Source organism: Mytilus californianus, unplaced genomic scaffold (genome assembly GCF_021869535.1).
Source record: "Mytilus californianus isolate M0D057914Y unplaced genomic scaffold, xbMytCali1.0.p SCAF_11, whole genome shotgun sequence".
NCBI classification, from domain to species: domain Eukaryota; kingdom Metazoa; phylum Mollusca; class Bivalvia; order Mytilida; family Mytilidae; genus Mytilus; species Mytilus californianus.
The window spans coordinates 15,817,637-15,843,722 of NW_026262593.1; the positions used below are offsets into that span (position 1 = coordinate 15,817,637).

General features: G+C 31.1%; 1 protein-coding gene across 2 annotated transcripts in view; it reads right to left on the minus strand.

The window, feature by feature from the left end:
• The window catches only part of LOC127719659 (5'-3' exoribonuclease 1-like), a 64,821-nt gene that overhangs the window by 23,850 nt on the left and 14,885 nt on the right, over nucleotides 1–26,086 (minus strand). The window contains exons 9-25 of one of the 2 annotated variants that reach the window (XM_052225888.1): nucleotides 25,716–25,884; nucleotides 25,269–25,336; nucleotides 23,266–23,364; nucleotides 21,175–21,274; nucleotides 20,035–20,152; nucleotides 19,477–19,566; nucleotides 18,948–19,104; nucleotides 18,364–18,483; nucleotides 16,600–16,769; nucleotides 15,995–16,121; nucleotides 10,402–10,494; nucleotides 9,268–9,371; nucleotides 7,636–7,755; nucleotides 7,256–7,330; nucleotides 5,225–5,312; nucleotides 2,806–2,919; nucleotides 1,513–1,608 (exon numbers count right to left, since the gene is read on the minus strand). In XM_052225888.1, the coding sequence (XP_052081848.1) occupies nucleotides 1,513–1,608; nucleotides 2,806–2,919; nucleotides 5,225–5,312; nucleotides 7,256–7,330; nucleotides 7,636–7,755; nucleotides 9,268–9,371; nucleotides 10,402–10,494; nucleotides 15,995–16,121; nucleotides 16,600–16,769; nucleotides 18,364–18,483; nucleotides 18,948–19,104; nucleotides 19,477–19,566; nucleotides 20,035–20,152; nucleotides 21,175–21,274; nucleotides 23,266–23,364; nucleotides 25,269–25,336; nucleotides 25,716–25,884 (1,908 nt within the window). Of the gene's footprint in view, nucleotides 1–1,512; nucleotides 1,609–2,805; nucleotides 2,920–5,224; nucleotides 5,313–7,255; nucleotides 7,331–7,635; nucleotides 7,756–9,267; nucleotides 9,372–10,389; nucleotides 10,495–15,994; nucleotides 16,122–16,599; nucleotides 16,770–18,363; nucleotides 18,484–18,947; nucleotides 19,105–19,476; nucleotides 19,567–20,034; nucleotides 20,153–21,174; nucleotides 21,275–23,265; nucleotides 23,365–25,268; nucleotides 25,337–25,715; nucleotides 25,885–26,086 lie in introns of both variants that reach the window. The other variant, XM_052225887.1, reaches the window with a different exon arrangement.

Genomic DNA, 26,086 nt, shown 5'->3' on the forward strand with positions numbered 1-26,086 from the left:
AAATACACGGTTAGATTCGGCATATCAAAGAACCCCAATAATTCAATTTTTGATGAAATCAAACAAAGTTAAATTTTGGACCCTTTGGACCTCAATGTGGACCAATTTAAAAACGGGGCCCAAAATCCAAAAACTTAATACACGGTTAGATTCAGCATATTAAAGAACCCAAGAATTCAAGAATAAAACCCCATTGAAATTGATCAAGAAATAAGCAATTTATACGAAGTATCTTCTTTTGCACAATACTGTGCAATTGATTATTTCTTGCTATTGCGCAATACTGTACAATTGACAATTTCTTGCTATTGCGCAATATTGTGCTATTGGATATTTCTTGCTATTGCGCAATACTGTGCAATTGAAGATTTCTTGCTATTGCGCAATACTGTGCAATTGAAGATTTCTTGCTATTGTGCAATACTGTGCAATTGAAAATTTCTTGCTATTGCACAATACTTATTATATAATAATTTACACATCCTGTTTGGTGTGTATCTCCTACCATATCATTATTATTTGCTTTTAAATATAAATCAGAAATAACCAACTTAAAATGGAAAATTTTAAAAGAAAAAAAAAAGGAAAAAAAGAAAAAAAAAAGAAAAAAAAAAATCCCCCCCCAAAATTTTTTGAACCCCCTTATGATTCATCACCCCCAAACTCAATCTCAGCCTTCCCTTTGTGGTATGGTACCTTGCAGTACAATTTCAGAGAGATCCATACACTTGAACACAAGTTATTGTCTGGAAACTAGAAAAATGCTTATTTTTGGCCCCTTTTTGGCCCCCAATTCCTAAACGTTTCGGGCAATTACCCCCAAACTCAATTCCAGCTTTCCCTTTGTGATATGGAACCTTGTAGTAGAATTTCAGAAATATCCAAACACTTACACACAAGTTATTGTCATGAAACTAGAAAAATGCTTGTTTTTTGCCCCTTTTTTGGCCCCTAATTCCTAACATTTTGAAGCAATTACCCCCAAAATCAATTACAGCCTTCCCTTTGTGATATGGAACCTTGTGGTACAATGTCAGAGAGATCCATACACTTACACACAAGTTATTGTCTGGAAGTTACAAAAATGCTTATTGTTGGCCCCTTTTTGGCCCCTAATTCCTTAACTGTTGGTACCATAACCTCCAAAATCAATCCCAACCTTCCTTTCATGGTATTGAACCTTATGGTAAAATTTCATGGAGATCCATTCACTTAAACTAAAGTAAGAGTGCGAAAACCAATGTGTCTTCGGACGACGACGACGACGACGACGCCGACGACGACGCCAACGTCATACCAATATACGACCAAAAAATTTTCAATTTTTGCGGTCGTATAAAAATCAATGCACTGGTAAAATGACTTTTTCCAAATTTTTCAATTCTTGACCAATCAAGAAAAAAAGCAAACTTCTAGAATAAATTTGATAAATGTCTTTGGTATTATCAAAATATTTAGAATCACAAAAAATTAACCAACTTTTGTCAATATATCCTTGAACACAAAGCTTACCTCTGGATGAGCCTCAATCCTCTGGAAATCTGGTTCATCTGGTATAGAGACGTGTATTCTTACACGAGGATTTTCACCTTCGTCTACTTCTAATACCTAAAGGGTGTAGATAATTTTTTGGTAAACCTGGAAATTTTAGCACAGGGGTTATTTTCCCTTATTCCACATTCATGTAAAATGTACGAAAATATCCCCAACATAAATAGTTTGTAGAAAGCAACAAAATTGGCATGAAGGTCGAAATTATGGTTTGATGCACAAGTTTAACCCCTGCATGAAAAATTTATGCATTAAAAAAAAAAATTAGCAATTTTTCTATTTGTAAAGGGGCATAAAAGTAACACCACCCAAATTCAAACTTGATCTGTGTTTTGTGGTAATAAGCATTGTGTTTAAGTTTCATAACATTTGGTTGAGGCAAACTAAAGTTAGAGAACGGAAACAAATATTGGACGGACGGACGTACAGACGGACAAGGGTAAAACTTAATGTCCCCTCCGCTACGTGGGGGCATAAAAAAAACATGTTTGCAATTTGTAATGTCAATAATAGTATATCTTATTTTAAGGTCAGTTTATCAATGGTTTTCTATCAGTTCTGATGCATTGTACATAGTAAAATTATTTTCAAAAATTTTACAGACAGAATTTGTTTGGATTCTGCTTTTGATTCAGAAACAGGTTGCCCCAAGATTCAATGTCTTTAAACTTTGTTATTGACAGTTGCTTGTATCCAAGGGAACAACAGTCTGACTACAACCATTACAATATGGCAGATATTGAGAATAGCAGAATCTCAAGTTTAAACCTGATAAATATTCTAAATTTCTTCATCTCCATATCAGATATTCATATTCTTAATTTTAGGGATAAAGGTTTTTTGTCTCTTGGGAAAAGGATAGAACATATTTATGGAATGTTGTATAAAGGGCAAATTTCACCTGTGCATAATTTTCCACTATTTTTGCTGTAAACATTCAACCGCAAAATTTACCCCACAAAAAAATGCACTGTTCATTTAAATGCATTGTACAAGATTATGAAACCCAAAAAATAAACACAGCTAAGATTTCATTGCCTTGCCTCAGGTCAAAACAGTGTAAAAATTGTAATATATAGTATTTTTCAACAAATTTAAGTGATAATTAATATAACAATCTAAGGATTAGGATAAAGGATGTTGGGTAAACACCACCCTATTGCTGGACAAACCCCAAACCTTCAAATCAACAACCTAAACCCCTCAGATTGGATAGTAAATTTTAATGCAAAACATTTATGTGACTACATGTACCTCTCCTTGACATCCATAGTGTGGTGATCCCATCATGAATATTGATTGTTTAGGTGGGAACAACTCTGACAATGTTCTGTAGGCTTGGTATGTAGGATCATGTACAGCTATATTCTGAAAAAAATACCAAAATTATTGAACTTTCTGTTATTCTTTAAATAAAAAAAAATCAATGTAATTTGCAAAAATATATTTTACGTGATGGGAACATAAATGGATTATTTTTAAGTTTTTGATTAAATCTTGCATTCAACTAGAGCATGAAGATCTGCATATGAATATAAAAAAATATGCATGAGTAACTTTCAAACTTTGTACCTGTTACTTTAAATTTCTCTATTGAAAAACCCAATTGATTTCCCATTCTTTTTTTCTTTCTTGGAATTATTTTGGAAAAACATAGCTTTTCATAAAATTGTATTTCCTGCATCCCTAAGGCACAATGCTTTTTTTTTCATTTTTTGTTACCAGTGCTGCTGAAAAAGTAAAAAAAAAAGTCAAGCAACAAACTGCTATATTATAAAGTAAAAAGTTAGTTTGATGACCCCATATTAACAGTACCGATATTCATATTATAACAATTTATATTCATATTTTAAAATTCATATTACAGGACCCTTTCTTGGTGAACCTCTGAACAACAACCAATCTAGGATCTTTGCATCGGAATTAAACATATTTATTCTAAAACCAGTTGTTGGCATGACACGGGTTATGTTCTTCTCATATATTTTATGATGGTATAATACTAAACCCCTAACAGGAGGGATTGTGCCTGATATTCATATGATGAAGACATATTCTTTCAATCTGTTTAATTGAGGTCTGGAGCTGGCATGTCAGTAACTGCTAGTAGTCTGTTGTTATTTATGTATTATTGTCATTTTGTTTATTTTCTTTTGTTTCCTATTCTGACATCGGACTCTGACTTCTCTTAAACTGAGTTTTACTGTGCGTACTGTTGTACGTTTGTTTTTTCTACATTGACTAGAGGTATAGGGGGAGGGTTGAGATCTCAAAAAACATGTTTAACCCTGCTGCATTTTTTGCGCCTGTCCCAAGTCAGGAGCCTCTGGCCTTTGTTAGTCTTGTATCATTTTTAATTTTAGTTTCTTGTGTATAATTTGGAGTTAAGTATGACATCCATTATCACTGAACTAGTATACATATTTGTTTAGGGGCCAGCTGAAGGACGCCTCCGGGTGCGGGAGTTTCTCGCTGCATTGAAGACCCATTGGTGGCCTTCGGCTGTTGTCTGCTCTATGGTCGGGTTGTTGTCTCTTTGACACATTCCCCATTTCCATTCTCAATTTTAACATAGATATTGCACTCAATCACACCTATTTTTATCTTTTAAGATGAATAGTTTGTCCTAACCACTTTGGTATTTATAGTACACTGTAAATTCAGAAATAATTGTGATGTTTTTATTATTGGGAAAAATGCGACAGGGTTATAATCGCAATAATTTAAACTCACATTTTGAAATTTATTTATATGAACTAGATATCATTGAGATGGGAGCCATCTCTGTTGGCGCCGCTGTGAATAATGTGTGGCAAAAAATTTGTATCTTTATCATTGGACATGGGGTTGTCAACTAAAACCAAAGTTTTTGACCTTGACCTTTGACCTAGGAAGTTGTACATACATTATGACACACCCTCTGGTGTTGGTTAATATACATATCAAGTAAAAACTTTGAAATCCTAACGGTTCTCAAGATATAGAGCAGACACGATCTTTACCATAGATCATGGGGTTGTCAACTAAAACCAAAGTTTTTGACCTTGATCTTTGACCTAGGAAGTTGAACATACATTATGACACACCCTCTGGTGTTGGTTAATATACATGTCAAGTATAAACTTTGAAATCATAACGGTTCTCTAGATATAGAGCAGACACAATTTGTTAAGGACGGATGGACGGACAGACAGACGGACGGACAGACGAACGGACAGACTGATCACTATAGGGCGGCCGCCATTCAGCGGGGCCCTAATTAAACAGGATTTTCCCCAATATCGCAAAAAATAAAATCGCATTTAAGTCTAAAATGACAAAATCGCAATAATAAATGCACGCAATAATTTCTGAATTTACAGTAGTCAATTCAGAAACTATTACACATAAAACCTGCCACATTTTTCCAGATTAAAAAACATGAAACAATTTCTGTGTTTACAGTACAACAGCAAAACTATCTGCCATGAAATTGTATTAATAAATAAAATAAATCATCTTTATTTGGGGAGTATATAACCTCATTAATGCATTGTCGCTGGTATCTAAAACAAACATTATACATGTATCATATATCTAATTTTATCTGCATTTTATCTATGACATATATAGATAATGGTTTATCAAATTGCATGACATTTACCACTTTCACTGATGTTATAGAATTACTTACCTTGCACGTAGCTTGTAGAACAAATGGAATAGGTAAAAAGGCAAACTGTTTCTCTAAAATTATGTTACCATGTGCTTCACAAACATACCTGTTAACATATAATGACTTTTTAAGTTCTTTCATAGATACAAAGATTTGATTAGTAAATTTGGCTGTACTTGTAGAAAACTGATTAAAAACGGTATTTCACATCCTAAATTTTACGGTAATATTGTACTTAAAGCACGGAAATCACTATGTGATCCGTGTAAACTCATCGAACCTTTAAACAGGCTTATTAGTAAAGGTTATCTTACCAATGTTGTAATTAGATCTTTGAATATAGTTTACATTGGCACTAATATCAATTTTGTCATCAGCAAATTAAAACATAACTAAATTTGTATTTTTTTCAAGTGGGATGTATAAAGACACACCCACGTTCGTTTAGATCTATAAAGAGGTTAAACTCCTAACTATCCTACTGTCTGTCGATACATTTATTTTTGGCATTGCACTAGTCATGTCTTCTTTGACTGTCCTTGACGTTAAAATACTAAATCCCTGGGATGTGTTTTAGTTGATTTTAGTCTCTGATGCATGATTTTTTATTATTAATTGTTTTGGCTTTTAACTAGCTGTCAGTAACTGCGAGTACTCTCAAATCGTACTTTCTTGTTTATTTGACCTGTTGATACTAATTGTATTGCTTTTTTGTTATTTAATGTTATTCAGGGTTATATCTGGTCTATATACCAGCTTTGATAAGTGTTTGGTATAACTATAAATTTTCACTTCGTACTATGAACATCAATATTATTTATTTTGTAAAAATATTTCCTTTCTCTATTGGTACTATACACGTATACCTAACAACAAAATTATTTTCATTTACCTGTGTTTAAAGTTATTGCAAATGGATGGTATTTTTGTTCGAGCATATTGGTTTTTTTTAATTGTTTAACATTTCTTACCGATATAACATGTTACTTTTATTATTCTTCCCTTAGTTTATTTATTTTGTATTTACATTGTGTCATAGGTCAAATTTATTTGTTCAGTGTATGTTCAATGGTGTTAATATGTCCTTTGATTGAGTTAAGCTATTTCAGTTGATATTTTATAGTGTGTCTTTCTATGTTGTGATGTTACACTATTGTTTCAGAAAAAGGGTGAAGGTTTGGTACCATTAAAATGTTTAAACCCGCTGCATTTGTTTGCACCTGTCCTAAGTCAGAAAATCTGATGTTCAGTAGTTGTCGTTTGTTGATGTGGTTCATAAGTGTTTCTCGTTTCTCGTTTTTTATATAGATTAGACCGTTGGTTTTCCCGTTTGAACGGTTTTACACTAGTAATTTTTTGGGGCCCTTTATAGCTTACTGTTCAATGTGAGCCAGGGCTCCGTGTTGAAGACCGTACTGTGACCTATAATGGTTTACTTTTATAAATTTTGACTTGGATGGAGAGTTGTCTCATTGGCACTCATACCACATCTTCTTATATCTAAATAAAGGTATCAATGAAAAGTACATAATTAGAAACATCAAGAGCATGATTTTCCCTTACCCCCTAACACTGAATAGAGCTTCTAGATGTCTATTGAGGCTTTTTTAATTCAAACCCGACCTAATTTTATTCAATGTAAATATCTTTTTACAGAATTTCAGTAGAAAGCTTACATCTGATGGCTCCAGATGTTCACTTAACCACAATAAATAACTAGGGTTAGGTTTAGCAATAACTAAATATCTTTTTAATTTCCATATGGTATTAAGTTGCTTTCTCATTGAACTTTAAACCCATATCTTGTTTCATTACATAAAATTTGTTTACCTTATGTTTCATGCTTTTTCTTAGCACCTTTATTTCTTTTAATTCTATAAATCATTTTTAACATTTGCCTAATCCATATTGTTAAGCAATTTTAATGAAAATTTAAGTATTTCTTAGTTAGTCTTGTAAATTGTAAATTAAAGTAAGCACTGAAAGTCAACTAACATTTGTTCAAGCCAACGTATGCTAAAGTAATTAAAGTTACTTTATAAAACTTACTTTTTGCCATTAACAGGTAAAGCTTTGACTAAAAAGAAGGTTGGTCCAACATCTACACCTTGTCTGTCATGGTATCTGTACGTAAAAACAATGTAAATGTTAAGATGGCCATCTAGAGCTACTAGATATTTCAAAAAAATATACCCAGTAAAACTGCATTCAAAGTCATAAATGGACATACATGTGTTCAATACTAAAGAAATACCAATGCTTCTTTTATAAATACTGCAAATTATGAGTATAAATATAGTAACAACACATTTTTAAATCTTCAAATAATTATTACAGAACTACTGGGAGTTTAACAACAAAATCATGTCTATATCGTGTCACATCCAGTATTTAAAAATAGGAACTTTTAATGTATTTTTGAAACTGACCTCATAGTAATACTGTCCACTTCTCTGTGCCATAAACCTCTTTCTTCCTCATTCAAGGTATGCTTCATCATCTTAGGTTTGCCTTTTACTTTCTTTGTCCCATCATCAGTAGATACAAATCTGTGAAAACATTTTACTTTTTTAAACAACCTGTCTTTATTGAATACTGAATATCTTGATACTAAGAGAGACTTCTACACCTAAGATTATCAAAGTCCAACAGTCATAAAATATGCATATAATTTATATATAAGGTCAACTAAGCTTTCGGTAATGCAAGGAACTAGATGATATATTAAACAAAAATAATCAATTATACTAGGACTTAAACTGCAAATACTCCTAAAATTTATTTTTTCCTTAGTGTTCAATACTACTTTCGCCACCCTTGGCTATATCATGACATTTTTATTTGCTGAGTAAGCCGGAGATTACCTGAAGAAAAACACTTACATTGCTTGTCAATAAATGTCAAAGTAGAACACATCTCACTACAAGCTTCAGCGACAACAGACTAGTCACTTTAGATGACGTACTAAGACTGCTTGGACAGCTCAGCCTCCCAAAAAAATAATCATCCTATCCAACTGTACTAACCTGTTTTCATCGTCTGAGACAGAAATTACTTTAGCTTGATATAAATGAGGCCGCTAACCTGTTTTCATCGTCTGAGACAGAAATTACTTTAGCTTGATATAAATGAGGCCGTTTTCATCATCTGAGACAGAAATTACTTTAGCTTGATATAAATGAGGCCGCTAACCTGTTTTTATCGTCTGAGACAAAAATTACTTTAGCTTGATATAAATGAGGCCGCTAACCTGTTTTCATCGTCTGAGACAGAAATTACTTTAGCTTGATATAAATGAGGCCGCTAACCTGTTTTCATCGTCTGAGACAGAAATTACTTTAGCTTGATATAAATGACGCCACTAACCTGTTTTCATCGTCCGAGACAGAAATTACTTTAGCTTGATATAAATGACGCCGCTAACCTGTTTTCATCGTCTGAGACAGAAATTACTTTAGCTTGATATAAATGAGGCCGCTAACCTGTTTTCATCGTCTGAGACAGAAATTACTTTAGCTTGATATAAATGAGGCCACTAACCCGTTTTCATCATCTGAGACAGAAATTACTTTAGCTTGATATAAATGAGGCCGCTAACCCGTTTTCATCGTCCGAGACAGAAATTACTTTAGCTTGATATAAATGAGGCCGCTAACCCGTTTTCATCGTCTGAGACAGAAATTACTTTAGCTTGATATAAATGAGGCCGCTAACCCGTTTTCATTGTCTGAGACAGAAATTACTTTAGCTTGATATAAATGAGGCCGCTAACCCGTTTTCATCGTCCGAGACAGAAATTACTTTAGCTTGATATAAATGAGGCCGCTAACCTGTTTTCATCGTCTGAGACAAAAATTACTTTAGCTGATATAAATGAGGCCGCTAACCCGTTTTCATCGTCCGAGACAGAAATTACTTTAACTTGATATAAATGAGGCCGCTAACCCGTTTTCATCGTCCGAGACAGAAATTACTTTAACTTGATATAAATGAGGCCGCTAACCTGTTTTCATCGTCCGAGACAGAAATTACTTTAACTTGATATAAATGAGGCCGCTAACCTGTTTTCATCATCTGAGACAGAAATAACTTTAGCTTGATATAAATGAGGCCAACCAACATGTACAATTTCATCTATGTAATCTTTAGCTACATCTTCTAATACCTGTCAATGATAATGATTAAAATGTTAACTCTACATCCAATTTAATAATCAGAAATGTATCACTGTTTGTTTCAATATCTGAATATTAAACAATTTTTTTCACATATATGTAGAAAGGTATTCCATCAGACTATTAATCTTTATTCAAGATTTGACAATATTATTTTCTTAATTAAACTTTCTTTTAGCTCTTAACAAAAGCTTTTATAATAACTTTTATTATTATTAAGAGTTAATATCATTTTTTTTAAATTTAACCTTCTTTTAGATGTTCCAGAAAACTTGTTTTACAAAAGTTTGTTATAAAGAGTATATATTAAGAAACAGAAAAAAATCATGCTAAAAACACAAAATAAATATCATGCAAGTCATTCCATTTGATTTTATGCTTTAATGCTTGACATGCTACAGATGGTGGAATATCTAAAGAATTTCTCCAATTGGTGAAAAATTAAAATGGTAATTATATTTGAACTAAAAGGGAAAACTTGTCATAAATCAACAATGCCTAATAGTTATTAAAAAATCCTTTAAAACATGACTTTCTAAAGAAGATACGCCCCAAACATACTACGTCTTCTAGAAGTAACATATACCTCTATCCTACACCAAATGATTATGATTTAATGAATAACTAGGTATAACAAAACATACATGCAAGGACAGGCATCTAGCAAAAAACTTTTATTGCCGCAAAGGTTTAAAAAAAAGTTACGAAAATTTTCAATTTTTTTTTTAAATTGTGTTTGGATTTCATTATTTACAAACAAAAATTTCTTATACATGTACATGTTGAAAAGATAGAAATTTCTGTACTATCTTAGTATAGTATTGAAGTCAATATGTAATATTTTCATGGAAATAAAAAGTTATCTTTATCTTGTAATCTTGTAAATACAGTTTCACATTAATTGTAATATATAATCAGATGCTTTTTTTCATTCAATAAATTTTATTTTGACAAGATGATGTCCATACAACAAAGACACAACAAATGATGGATGATATAATGACTTGCCCTCGGCCTTACTCGGTCCTCGTCTGAGCCAAGTATCTGTAACATCATATTCTCTCCCTTGCTACACATCTGAAACACTTTGACGTTACATTTCTTCAAAAATGCCTGAAAATAAATGAAAATAAAACTATCAATTGTAGAGAAATTTTATATTTCAAGAAACACAAAAGTAAACATGTGTTCCTCTGTGTTTTTCTATGTTTTAATATAACAATACAAAACTTTACTAGTGTCTTGCCTACCAGTAAAGGTTGGTATATCATACAATTGTATACACTTTCAATTCAATCAAAGCCCATCTTTAAAGTTGTTTGAGTGCTTGTCCACCAATGATGACCATATGATGGGGACCTCTATGTACTTATTTTTAAATACTAGTGTTGCTTGGTTGCTATCTCATTGACATTTACCCAACATCTATTATTATCTTTATGAATTTTTCAAATTCATTATATCTATTCTGATAGAAACATCGGATGAAAATATAAGTTATTTTGAAGTAGATCTAGCACTCTGACTTTGACTTACAGTATGAGGAATATGTTTCAAAGCATGGAATCCTGGATAATATACATCTGACCTTGACTTACAGTATGAGGAATATGTTTCAAAGAATGGAATCCTCGGTAATATACATCTGACCTTGACTTACAGTATGAGGAATATGTTTCAAAGTAGGGAATCCTGGGTAATATACATCTGACCTTGACTTAGGGATCATAGATTTATTCTTATGAGGAAGCTCGGAGCATGCTCAGAGGATGCTCGGAGCTTTTTTAGAAGGCTCTTCTCAGCAGTTTATGTGACAATAATTAACATGATCCATTAAGATGTCAATCAAATCTATAGCACTTCTATAATAAGGAAGGTAGAGCATTATAGAGGAAGCTCAATTAACACCTGTGTAAACATCTGGTCTATTCAAATAAATCTTGAATGAAATTTTACAAAACTATAAAATAGATAAGAAATTCTTCAATAGTACTGTACAATGCTTGGCAAGAAATATCAAGCCTTCACAGAAAGATAATGTTTTTAAAATATTTTCTTATTTATAATCATTCTTTTTCAATACAAAAAAAAATACTCAAATTATATATTTAAAATATAAATGTAGCTTAATTAAATTTATACATGTACTACATAAAATTAAACATAAAAGTCACCAAAGACAAAAACTATGGTAGTAGATTTATAATCATTTGTCAAACTTTATATGCAATAGCAAACTTTAGTTCTTTAATAGAAAATGATGGCTACTTTGGGAAAAAGTTGTAATTCATAGGCTGGGTTGAGAGACTGTTCACAATATAATAATTATGATAAATTGATTTTAGTTCAGCAATCCTCTATATCTATTTCTTGAATAAATTTTTTGATTTTGTTTTTATGATAATTAAATGGATTCAGTGGACCAAAAACTTTACAACAAAAAATTATACTTTGTTCTGGAATCCCTTTTGTCTTTTATTTTAAATTCTAGTTCTTCATTACATTGATTTGTATAAAAAATGTCAACTTATTTTTTCAAGTATCTCTTTTAAGCTTAATCAAAATGCAGAAAGTCATAATTACATTTGATATCCCTGAATGATAATTGCAAGATTTCCATTTCATATCAACCTCATTTTTCTATTTATATATGTGAACAGAAGAGCAAATCATCATCAAAATGAGAAGTCATTTACACAATCTATTTTGCTGTCTGCTTAAAATTTAGAATTTTGATTCATTACCCTAATGCTTTAAGTCAATTGAATACCAGTTTAAAACATACTGTTATTTTATACTATGTCATGTGTTATAACTGCAGTTGAAAATTCTTGTAATAATTTATTTCAAGTTGGGAAAATGAAATTTAGAAGTTTTAGTGTTTGCATGAGGCCTAGAGAACAGGCAATTTTCTTGAATAATTTGCAGACTTGACTTATATATTCTAGGTCCCTCACTTACAAATATTTAAAGATGTATAGTAATTATAGTTCAATTGGTTTGCTTAAAAGCATTTTTGATCCAGCATACGACTCTCATGACTGTAGGAACATGACAATAGGTAGTCACGACTATACCACTTTAGTTTAGGGGTTAAATTATTATTTATCTACCATATATAAAATAATCTAATATCATCAGTTTCTATCTTATTTTTTTATAACTGTATTTAAAATAGGAATCAATTATTATTGTTGAAGATGATTTTTATTTAACAGCATACAGCATTTTAATATTAACAAAATATTTAATATGGACCATAAAAGAGGATGCTCTAAGATAATTATCCCTACTGAAACTGTAAAATGGGTTATTCTCTCAAACTATAATGTTTATATAATGTATCATGCTGTGATATAAACCTTTGATAATAATGTTTTGTGCCTACACAGATTTCTAAACAGTATTATTGGACAGATTGCAGAGCGACTTGTATCAATATTTACTTTTGAATTGTGTGATCATATTCTACTTGTATAAATTGAATACTGAATAACATAAAACAAGCAAAAAATAATTAATTCAACTCCAAACAACTGCCACAATGTTCTATACTAATGAACATAATTATGCCTAAAATTCTTACCAACTTTGTTTTATGTTTTTTTTTTTTATAATTATACTCATGAAGCTAAAAAGAAAAAAAAAAATAACAGTTTGATTCTTATAGAAATTTTTTTTAGTATATATATTTATATTTTTAGGATCTGTTTTATATTGATAGTATGTACTGATAAAGGCCTATATAAAAAAATGACTTTCTACATACAGGAGTTAACTGAGCTTCCTCTACATAGCTTTACTTTCCTTTTGATAGAAGTTGTTTATATATATTGAAAAGTCATTCGAGAAAAGGAAATAGAGGATTGCTGAACTAAAATCCATTTATTTTACTCCGTTATATTGTCAAAATTCTTTCAGGTGTAATACCACCAAAATATAGTACATTCAGTTTCAAGCCAAAAATGGTTGATTTTCTTTTATATTCCATTTAATTTGACAGTTGTTGGAAATAAACCCTGCATTTCATTGCAGAATTTATTTTTTTGGGGGGTCGTTAACATGTATCTTGGGTGTTTCAAAGCAATAAAAAATTCTATTGGTGTTGCTATAAAATATTTTGGAAATTTAAGGGGACATTGCTACTAAAGCTGATAACAGGAAAAAAAGGGGGAGAGGAATTTGACTGGTTAACTTCTGGTGACGTTTGATATCTTATCTGCAATAAAAAGTTATGTTGTATTTTCACTGTAGTACTGGACAGGATAAAACTTCACTCATGTAGAGTATTTCTTTATTTAAAACATAGATAAATTCATCACATTTAAAAAAAAAAGGCAAATTAAACAAAGACTTATGGGGGAAAAACAATTTTATGTTAAATTTTCCCTGTAGTAATGGACTGAATAAAACTTGACTCATGCCAAATATCTCTATATTTAAAACAAAGATAAATTCTACATAATTAAAAAAAAAGTCAATTAAACAGAGACGTACTAGGTGAAAACAATGGTGATATTACTCCTTCAAACCAGCCTTCCTAAAGTAGCCATAATTTTCTATAAAAGAACTAAGTTTGCTATTTTATATATAAAAAAAAACAACACATATTACCATTGTTTAGTTAGGGGCATTACTTAAACAATTATTTTTTTCAAAATCACCTATGCAATTTATGTTGAGAACAAAGCTATATCATATATTACTTCTATTTCATGTATAAGTAACTTATTTTAATATCATTTCTATATGTGTCCATTCATACAGGTCATTAACTGCTAGTAGTCTGTTGTTATTTATGTATTATTGTCATTTTGTTTATTTTCTTTTGTTTCCTATTCTGACATCGGACTCGGACTTCTCTTAAACTGAGTTTTACTGTGTGTACTGTTGTACGTTTGTTTTTTTCTACATTGGCTAGAGATATAGGGGAGGGTTGAGATCTAAAAAAACATGTTTAACCCCGCCGCATTTTGGCGCCTGTCCCAAGTCAGGAGCCTCTGGCCTTTGTTAGTCTTGTATCATTTTTAATTTTAGTTTCTTGTGTATAATTTGGAGTTTAGTATGACGTCCATTATCATTGAACTAGTATACATATTTGTTTAGGGGCCAGCTGAAGGACGCCTCCTGGTGCGGGAGTTTCTCGCTGCATTGAAGACCCATTGGTGGCCTTCGGCTGTTGTCTGCTCTATGGTCGGGTTGTTGTCTCTTTGACACATTCCCCATTTCCATTCTCAATTTTATTTAATAGCTTTAACAAATTTTCACAGACATCTGGTTATTTTTCCCATGAAATATAAAACTAGTCCTCCTGAAACACTAATTGCCTTTCTAAGCCACGCTTCTGGGTCAAAGATTGTCCTCTTGGGACTATTAAAATACCATTTTCCTTTAAAATCTTAATGGTAGACAAATATAAATAGATGGAACCTTGTGATTTAATTAAGACTTGAAGTTATTTATAATGTGTAATCTAAAACAATAACATATGTTCCATAATAATTATAAGTACTAAGTTTTTCAAAGATGTATAAAATAATTTATAAAAGTAATAATTTTGTCCTTATTTTTAAAGTAACCTTTTATCTCTATACTCATCTCACATTTGATAAATACTTAATTTCATTTAATAAAATTATATAAAAATTCTTAAAAACTACATTTAGTCCATGCTTCTATTGACATTTAAAATAACTATTGAGTTATTAAATAATTTTTAAAAACAAAGAAATTATAAGTAACTAAAAAAAAATAACTTGTTTAGTATCGCCCCCTGACTGTTGTTTGTGTCTTGATGACTTTTATGTAGCATATTATATAGTATAAACTATATCTAAATTATATAATCTATTTATAAAATTTAAGAATTTTTTTATTATTAAAAAAGAATGGTTATTCAATATAATAAGAAAATATTTTAATGACTTTTACTTTTTGTGAAGACTTGACATTTCTTTCCAAGCATTTCATAGTACTGTTGAAGAATTTCTAATCTATTTTATAGTTTTGTAAATTTCATGCAAAATGTATTTGAATAGAACAGATGTTTACACAGGTGTTAATTGAGCTTCCTCTATAATGCTTTACTTTCCTTATTATAGAAGTGCTATAGATTTGATTGACATCTTAATGGATCATGATAATTATTATCACATAAACTGCTGAGAAGAGCCTACTTAAAAAGCTCCGAGCATCCTCCGAGCATGCTCGGAGCTTCCTCGTAAGAATAAATCTATGATCCCTTACAGTATGAGGAATATGTTTCATAGTAGGGAATCCTGGATAATACACATCTGACCTTGACTTACAGTATGAGGAATATGTTTCATAGTAGGGAATCCTGGGTAAAATACATCTGACCTTGACTTACAGTATCAGGAATATGTTTCATAGTAGGGAATCCTGGGTAATATACATCCGACATTGACTTACAGTATCAGGAATATGTTTCATAGTAGGGAATCCTGGGTAATATACATCTGACCTTGATTTACAGTATGAGGAATATGTTTCATAGTAGGGAATCCTGGATAATATACATCTGACCTTGCAGTATGAGGAATATGTTTCATAGTAGGGAATCCTGGGTAATATACATCTGACCTTGACTTACAGTATGAGGAATATGTTTCATAGTAGGGAATCCTGGGTAATATACATCTAATTTGCAATCAGGTAAAAGTCCTTTCCTCAGCATTCCCTTCTCCACATAGAAATCTTCCATATAAACTTCTTTTATACTGAAAAGCAACAGAAGACTCATGTAAAAATTACCTCAACTTTCTCTCAATATCATTTTTTGTCATACAACTGATTTTAGCTATGTACATAGTCAGGGGTTCATTATCTTTCTTGTTAACTGTTATTTTTTCCATTATTAGGTGGTACCTTTCCGTATATTCCATGAATACCTTATATGAAAATTCCTAAATTCAGGCGGTACTTTATATCAGTAGCACAGGTGGGTTAAAGTACAGGTTACTGCCTCCTATTGAATGGCCTGTACATAGTACATAAAATGAAAGCACATCCCACATTATCAAAGATCATGTATTATATAAGAGATATGGTCTTGTTTTTACTGAAACAGATGTAATTGGTGATACTATGTAGCTCTGGCTTGTAATACAGAAAAAGAATTATACATATTGATTCTGCAGTTGTTTAAAAACAACAAAATGCCTTTTTTTTTAATTATAAGAATCATGGACCACTTACCAAGCAAAGTTCACTCCTAAGTCAGGGAACACACCAGGCATTGAAGACTGGTATGGACCTTGATCCTCAGTTGTATATTCATATAACAGACAGGGTCCATGCTTATTTCTGGCCTTTTCCCTTTCTGTCAATCTATTTTCGACATCTTTCATAGCTCTTATCAATCTAACCTATGAAGTCAGAGCAGTAAATTTAACAGTCAGCATCAATTTTAGTACATAAATGAAAGCAATCAAACTCTACACATGCTGGCAAATATTCTATCCTTTAAAATTTTGCTTATTTTTTCTTTTTAATCATATTAGGTTTTTTTTTTTTTTTATTTATCACTCAAATTATTTCAATTACCTTATGGTAATAACAAATTATTTAAATGCCCAAAAAGGCGCAAGCCAGGGCCGACCGTGCCAGGGCTGTATAGCCAGTCAAGGTCATTAAAAACTCTGATCATCATTTTCTTCCAGCCCCAATAATGTGCTAAAAAATGTATGGTTACTGACACAATGAAAGAACCTTAGTGAGCTCGCTCACATACCCCACGTCTCCACATTGTCATTGGAGGAATAAAATAAGTGTAAGAAAACAAATTGTATCAGAAAAAAAAATTGAATCATAATTTCCTGTCAATATGCACATCTACATAGTAAATCCTTATTATCTACACAGTTTCATGAAATTCTGTTGTGTGGTTTGAGAGGAGTTGCTATGACAAAAGGTTGCAGTAGTATATTGGGCAAATAAGTTCAAAGGGGCGTAACTCCTGGAAAAAAAATTGAATCATAATTTCCTGTCGATATGCACATCTACGTAGCATGTCATTATCTGAAAAGGTTTCATGAAGTCCTATTGTGTGGTTTGAGAGGAGTTGCGATGACAAAAGTTTGCAGTAGTATATTGGGCAAATAAGTTCTAAGGGGCGTAACTCCTGGAAAAAAAATTGAATCGTAATTTCCTGTCTTTATGCACATCTACGTAGTATGTCCTTATTATCTGAAAAGGTTTCATAAAATTCTGTTGTGTGGTTTGAGAGGAGTTGCGATGACAAACTGTTGCAGTAGTACATTAAAGTAAATAAGTTCAAAGGGGCGTAACTCCTTGAAAAAGAATTGAATTGTAATTTCCTGTCGATATGCACAACTACATAATATGTCCTTATTATCTAAAAAGGTTTCGTGAAATTCTGTTGTGTGGTTTGAGAGGAGTTGCGATGACAAGAAACAGGACTGACGGACTGACAGACAGACTGACAGACAGACGGACAAACAGACGAACAGGTCAAAAACATTATATCCTCCGCAACTCTTTGCGTGGGGTATAATAATGTATTGTATCTAGAACTATTTGATTTATTTGGTAAATGAAATAAATATTGCATAGTTAAAACAGATTGTTTCAGGTGAATTTACCTACAATTTACATGAATTCAACCTCACAAATATCTGTTTCAGCATCTAACATTTCTACAAGAACTCTTGGTAAAAATAAAATAGAAATGATAAATTGCACAAAACAATTGTCATTAGTTGTACAGTTTAGGTTGTAATAGCAGCAATTCACAGGCAAAGATATTCTAACATGTATTTATCTTGTTGATGAAGTCAAATAAGAAATGCAAAATATTAAAATTCATGATGTCTTTCCTTTGATAATTATTTTTTGAAAAAACATTTATCAAAATATGCAAGATAATCACATAACCATCTTTGCACCACAAAATTTCAACGTATTACTACATATTCACAAGAGTGATCTGGTTCCCCTTACCTCTTCTATGAAAGGTATTAACACAACTGCTTCCCATTCTTGTTGCTTGTCATTTAAATCTGTTTGAAAATTGACAGGATAGAAGTCAATGATTGGTGAATCTTCATTTAACATCAGAGGCTGAAAATTAAAATTTAAATGTAAGTATATTGGTTTTATATTATTTGTTCTCATAGTATATTGTTTTGTTTAATCATGTTTCTGGTTGAGACAAGTCCAATGCTGAATTTCCAAATAAAAGAAAGGTATATTTAATATTTTGTAACCATGGTGTGACACTGGGATCAAATCCTTTTTGGTAGCTGATATTGTATATATAAATTAGAAAATTGGCATATAAGAGACAACAATGCATTAACATATAGTTTTTGAAGATATCTAAGATATCCTTATGTACTCTGCATCAATATGCAAGTACCCTAGCTTAGGCCTTTTTTATGTGAACAACTTAAACTGGAGAAAAATAAACAATCACTAACAAGAGTGTTTCGACTTCTTGGAAGGGAAAATGTGCTGGTAGAGTAACAAAATTCTCAAGGTTAATGAAACTTTACTCAAAAGGTATAAAGAGTAACCTCCCTTACCTGATATGCTGCAGGAAGTAGATCTTTACTGGCAGCAGGAAGTACTGCCATTAACTGTTGGAAAGGAAAAAATGGTTTTCCAAGGTCAAACTCAATCTCAAGGTCACTAAAGTTTGTGATATCACTTATGTAAGGTGCATAATGATGAGGATAAAACCTGAAATAAATATCAATACACAAATAAGATGATGTAGTATGATTGTCAATGAGACAAAATGATGTAGAAGTCTGTTACAGATCCATTTTTTTAAACTCTGATTTGTCATTTTCATTTTTTTTAAAACTCTGATTTGTCATTTTCATTTTTTTTTTAAACTCTGATTTGTCATTTTCATTTTTTTTTTAAATCTAATAAAACATTCTGAAAGAATTCTTACAAAGGGCAATTGTAACCATTCTTTATTTTTTATTACAATAATTTTTTTTATTGTATGTGGCTGAATAGGTTTGAGAGAGTCCATTCTTGCTAATTGGACACTTTGGATCCACTTCTTTTCTTTTATCAAGGTCAAAATTTATCTATACATACCAACTCCATGATGGTACACCTTCATAATAGTAAAGCAAGATCCATTGTATGGCTCTGACATAGCCTTCAGCTTGGTCTCTTAAAACCTCTCTGAAAAAAACAAATGTTATACAAGTATCATACCACATCTTTTTATTTCAATATGTATTAAATATGAATAAAATGTTGCTGATAGTCAAATTTTGTCATTACTAGCCATTTTGGGTCCTGAATTTTTGACAATGTAGGAAACATAAATAAAGTGAATAAGAAATTGTGCTGATAATGTGAAGATAAATAAAATGTCTATTGACATTGCTTTTTGACATTACTTATTGACATTGCTTATCTCACAAAACTTGCCACTGGACATTATAAGCAATCAACCAATCACATAAAACTAGTATATTATGATAATGTTGTTTTATGTGAATATCTAGGAAAAAATTAAACCAATATGAATGTCGGAAATTTTCTACACAAATTTCCTGAAATGTCAAGTTTTGATTTGCAGAACATCTTTCTTTATATAATATCTCTTAAAAAATACCTTCTTTTTTTTTCTGACAATAAACTTACGCAGTAACAGTTTCAAATTCCAATTTTGTTTGATAATAATTTCGTTTATGCAATATAAACTCTTCATCAAATGTGTCTACATTTTCTTCGTCTTCTTCTGCAGGACTGGTCTGTTCTTCTACAGATATAATAATAATATTCTCTTAAACTTGTCTATTTTCCACATGAAGAAAAGATATTTCTTGTATTACACTGACACGAGAGTAATAGGAATAAGAGATATTGATATCACAAATGCCTTATTTTTGATTAACCTATTGTACAATGTGATACAAAATTGTGACATTTCCATTGGCTGTTCATTAGCTCAATGATGACAAAGGTCATGATGGATTACATATTTTCTCTGGCAAAAGTTTGTGAACCAGGTACTTCTAGCTTTCCCAATGTTGTCTACTATATCCTATACTTGATTCATCATCAAATATGAAAACAAGACAGGACCCCATGTGCATACAAGCAAGGCACAAAGGGAGCAATGATTGGCAAATGTTGATTTCTTTCAACTGAAGTCTCCAATAAGTCTACATCTCATCTGATGAAAATGCCACACAAAGAGAAGTTTTACCATGTTAAGAAATGTTTAATAACTCATGATAATTAGACCTTGCTTGATTTTAACACTCGTTATTGAATTTTAACAATAATGATAAACTTGCTAAAGGCTTTTTGTTTTTTATTTAAATATTGAAATCAAACATCTCTTCCACTTGTATGAAACCTATAAAAAAACAAATTCTACCAGTAAAACCAGTCACCATATAAAATATGAAACTTCCAAGGTCACCTCATTCGGAACGTCAATACAAATCTTCACGCTGATTTGTAGATATATGTAAACAGTTAAATATTATTTATAAGTTATAATCCATTGTTATAAATGTTTGGTCACAACATGACGTCAACATGATGGTTCATTTTTCACACTTGGCCAAAGTACCATCAGCCCAGGCTTGTAAAATTTATTTCAGGCCTGTAAGAATTTAAGAATTATTATACTAAAGGCCAAAAAAATCTATACAATATTTTCCAAAAAAAGAGCCTATGATGCAAAAAGTTTATCGTGAAAACTAAATTCTTCTCATTATTATATAAATTCATATTGTCTTATAAAAACATAGATCCAAATTTTCCATTTACCTGAGCTTGCCCCTGGTCCTGCACCAAATAAAGCCTCGTCCCCATCTTCTTCTTTACTATTACCTATTGCTGAAAACTGATTCTGTAAAGCAACTGATGGCTAAAAATATATATAAAGATAGTAACCATAGGTCAGATAACACAAATAAAGATAGAAAATATAAATAAAGATAGTAACCATAGGTTAGATAACACAAATAAAGATAGAAAATATAAATAAAGATAGTAACCATAGGTTAGATAACACAAATAAAGATAGAAAATATAAATAAAGATAGTAACCATAGATTAGATAACACAAATAAAGATAGAAAATATAAATAAAGATAGTAACCATAGGTCAGATAACATAGATAAAGATAGTAACCATAGGTTAGATAACACAAATAAAGATAGAAAATATAAATAAAGATAGTAATCATAGGTTAGATAACACAAATAAAGATAGAAAATATAAATAAAGATAGTAACCATAGGTCAGATAACACAAATATAGATAGTAACCATAGGTTATATAACTCAAATCTCAATAAAATCTCATTATTGTGTCCACACTGCTGATACATGAATATATGCTATTTGTATAAGCTTGTTTCATATCATTTCCATTAATAGAAAAAGTATTTTACTTTATTCTGATTTGACATCATTTACATTATTCATGGGCAAACTGGATACCTGCTTCCTCGAACTGACAAGGTCAATGCACTTACTTGAAATTATACAAGAATCTCAGTATTCTTATGTCATGTATGTATATTATTAAATTTTTCCGACAGAAATATGAGAATATCATCATTAATCAATTTTATTTTAGCTGTGCTGTGGATATTCTCCCAATTTAGATATTCATCTCATTTTTCAACATACGGACATAAGATTTTTATGCCCAACAAACTCACAAATGACAAAAATTTTTTTTTTAAATCAAATCCTTTGACAGAATTTCAATAGACATATTTACACTTGTATGCAAATTTATCAGCCATTACTTCAAACTACAAAAGTTCCTGCAAAATATTGCATCACAATTCAAAACATTATAAACGTCATAATTGAAAATTGCTTGTTGCATGACGTCAGAAGGTTATTCGGAGAAAGATCTATGGTCATTCAGAGACAAAATTCAACTAAATACCAAACGTGTAAATATGTCTATAATCAGAATTAAGCAGATAAAAAGTCTTATTAAATACTGTTCACATGTTAAATACAAACTTGTCTGTTAATATACTGATGAAAAAAAAATATGCCTAGAAATTCTATCTATATGGAACAGTTTCTCAGGTAACACTATTATATTTGAGTTTTGCAGAATCAAATTTGGGTTTTATTTGTTAAAATATATACCATTGACTGTTTTCACAAAAAATCTTACGATTAAAATTGATCGTTAGTTATACTGAAATGTGCAAGACGAACAAGTATTTTTACTCTTCAGATTTTTTGTGGAAAGAACCACTGGCGATTTGTTTCCGATTTTTATAACTGTGCTGCTCATTCTGACATAAATACAGTTTTAAGTGAAATGTTTTTCACACTTCTATAGAACCTGAGAGATAGCAAAACCAAGCACATTATGTCTCACTATGAAAATAATATAAATCACAGTATATTTTTTTAATTAATTTTACAGTAGAAAATGAAGCACAGGTTTACTAATAACTGCCATACTTCCAAAATTATTGTCAATACATGGGATGTATTTAAATAAAGAGCTGTGCCATTAGTGCATGATACACCTGTCACTTTTTCAAAGAATAAAGTTTCTTTACTCCTCAATGTCATATCAGAAATCTATAAAAAGCTAAAGGGAGGTTCACCAAAGTTTCATGAAAACTGCTCAAAGAACTTTTGAGTTACTGTCCCAAAACTGGATGATAAAAAACTAAAGGAAGGTTATTTTAATAGATATAAACCAGTCATCAAAGTTTCATGAAAACTGCTCAAAGAACTTTTGAGTTATTGTCCAACATGTTGACGATGGACGGACAGATGGACAATGGTATACCATAATACGTCTCGAAAACGGGCGTATAAAAATTGCTATGGATTTATCCTGAAAAGAATTTTTTCTCTCTAAAATCTAACCTTGACCTTGACTGGTGTACTCTCTGTATGGTTTTGTTGTCTTTTGCCTTCTAACCATTTTAAGTCTGTGTACATATTTGTAAAACTTTCAATATCAAACTGCAAGATAAATAAAAATTTGATTAAAAATACTAAATAGCGCTCATTCAGTGGTAGTAAATATAATATGTCTTTTATTGAGAAATCAAAGAAAAACTACATTAACACTGTGAAAGCAACTTGTTCCCTCTCATCAATACATTCTCTTTTTTACATCTTTTGAAACTAAATTACACAATATCACCAGTCTCTTGTCCAAGGGCTGCCATTCATTTAAAAGTAAGTCACTCGGAACAAGTTATCAACTCAGTTTGTGACATACTATTGTACACTTATGAACCAAACATCTGCTTTAATTTTTGCAGCGAAACCATATTGAAATCTACAATACCCTCCCACATACATTTTAATGGAAAAGCCCAATGGAATCCTCAGTATCAATTCTGTATAACACAACCTCAAAACATAAAATAAAGTTTATAAATTCACATTTGAGTTTTAGTATATAGCTCAGTGGATTTTATTTATTTTTGTGGGTACCAAATTTCGTGGATTGAAGAAAATTCCTATTTTTGTCGATTTTTAATTTTGTTGGTTTTGTCAAAGCTTCCATTCAAGTCTATAGGAATTTTTATTCTTCGTTGAACATTTAAGTTCTTGGTTCTATTTACAAAATCCACGAAAATCAGTACCAAACGAACTATTATGAATACACAGTAAATTGAATATATCCATCAGAAATCATCAGAGTAAGATATTATCATTGAGATGGTTCAGCTTCATATTGCCTACAGCCTAGGAAAATGTGGATGATTCATCAAGACAAATAAAGATCTGACAACTAATGCATAACTCCATAAATGAAAAAAAAATAACTGAAGAACAGTAAAAGTGACGCTACCCAAATTTGAACTTGATCTGAGTTTTGTGTGTAAGTCTCATAACATTTGGTTGAGGCTAACTTAAGTAGAGAACAGAAACTAAAAATTCAGCAATTTTTCTATTTATAAAGGGGCATAACTCAATAATGGTTAAAGTGACACTACCCAAATTCAACTTGATCTGTGTTTTATCAGTGGAAGTCAAAATTAAACATTGCATTGTATAAAGCATTGATTGTAGTTGATTCAACTATAATCATGGACAAAGGAAGATAACTCCAATTTTAAAAATAACTTGATATTTAGAAGAAACTAAAAATTTTGCAATTTTTCCATTTATAAAGGGGCATAACTCTAGAACGTTTGAAGTGACGCCACCAAAATTCAAACTTGATCCGTGTTTTGTGATAATAAGCATTGTATATAAGTTTCATAACATTTGGTTGAGGCAAACTTAAGTTAGAGGACGGAAACTAAAAATTTTGCAATTTTTCCATTTATAAAGGGGCATAACTCTAGAACGGTTAAAGTGACGCCACCAAAATTCAAACTTGATCTGTGTTTTGTGGTAATAAGCATTGTGTATAAGTTTCATAACATTTGGTTGAGGCAAACTCAAGTTAGAGAACGGAAACCAATTTCGGGACGTACAGACGGACGTACGTATGTACAGACAGACAAGGGTAAAACTTAATGCCCCCACCGCTACAGCGGGGGCATAAAAACAACATAAAATGACAGAGCACTAGCAAAGCTCTAGATTAGAAACAAACAGTTTTCTCTGACCTTGACCAAAAAAAAAGAATATTTGTTTAAAGTATTCCGGGAAGAGAAATGAAAGAAATTCAAAGAGAAACAAATTAGATATAAATCACTGTTATGTGCATTTTTCTTGAAAAAAGGTAATCAATATTTAAAATGAATTTTTTGTTTGTACACAATTTCATTAGCACTTGTAGCATTTCATGGGCAAGTTTTCTAGTTTCTAAATCAATTCTAAAATTAACAATATAAGTTTCTCCTCATACATAAAGCACAACATATGTTGAACAATATGTAACAGAACACTAAAATAACATTTACCTTTTTCAATTCTTCCATGTACTTTGCAAATCTTGGTACATTCAAATGACCACCTTCATTTAAATACCCTGAAAGATATATGTATAATAACTAAAGATATTCCATAAACTGTAAAATATTTTAATTAAGAAGCTGCAAATACATAAGTGGATCCACCCCTACCCCATATAGTAAAACATTACTTTTTTTTTTTAATTTTCTGAATTATGACTGTCGCCCACACCTACCCATTTTTATTGCTAGTCCACCTTTTATAACACTGAAACACATACATTTGAAATGACCAAGAACAAAAAAGATTTGTATAAAAAAAACAACAAATGAACATAGCAATCACTTCCCATCACAGAAAACAGATTAACAGAAAAGTAGTTTGTGTGATTACATGTAATTTGTGTGATTACACTTAGATCAAAATCCCCCACTGAAGCAACATATTAAAATTACCTCCACATTCTGGTAGGATGTTCATGTAAGTTTTCCACAGTAAGGGGAGAGCATCGTGTCTGATATGCAGATGTGGAAGATTTGGGATAAAATCATTGCCGACTAGAAATCCCATCAACACCCAATCATCTATTATCTTCTCTACATCATAACCAAATGGTAACTTCCCCTAAAAAAAATCAATCAAAATTTGTTATGTTACAGAAATGATTCAACAACTTATAAACTGAATAAATCACTGAATAAATCCAAACTACAATCAGCACATGCACATACAAAGTAATGGCTTAATCTGTGTGCATTCAAATAATACCTGATAAACTTCATGTCCAAGAGTCTTAATTCATTGGCAATTTTAAATAGTGTTATCT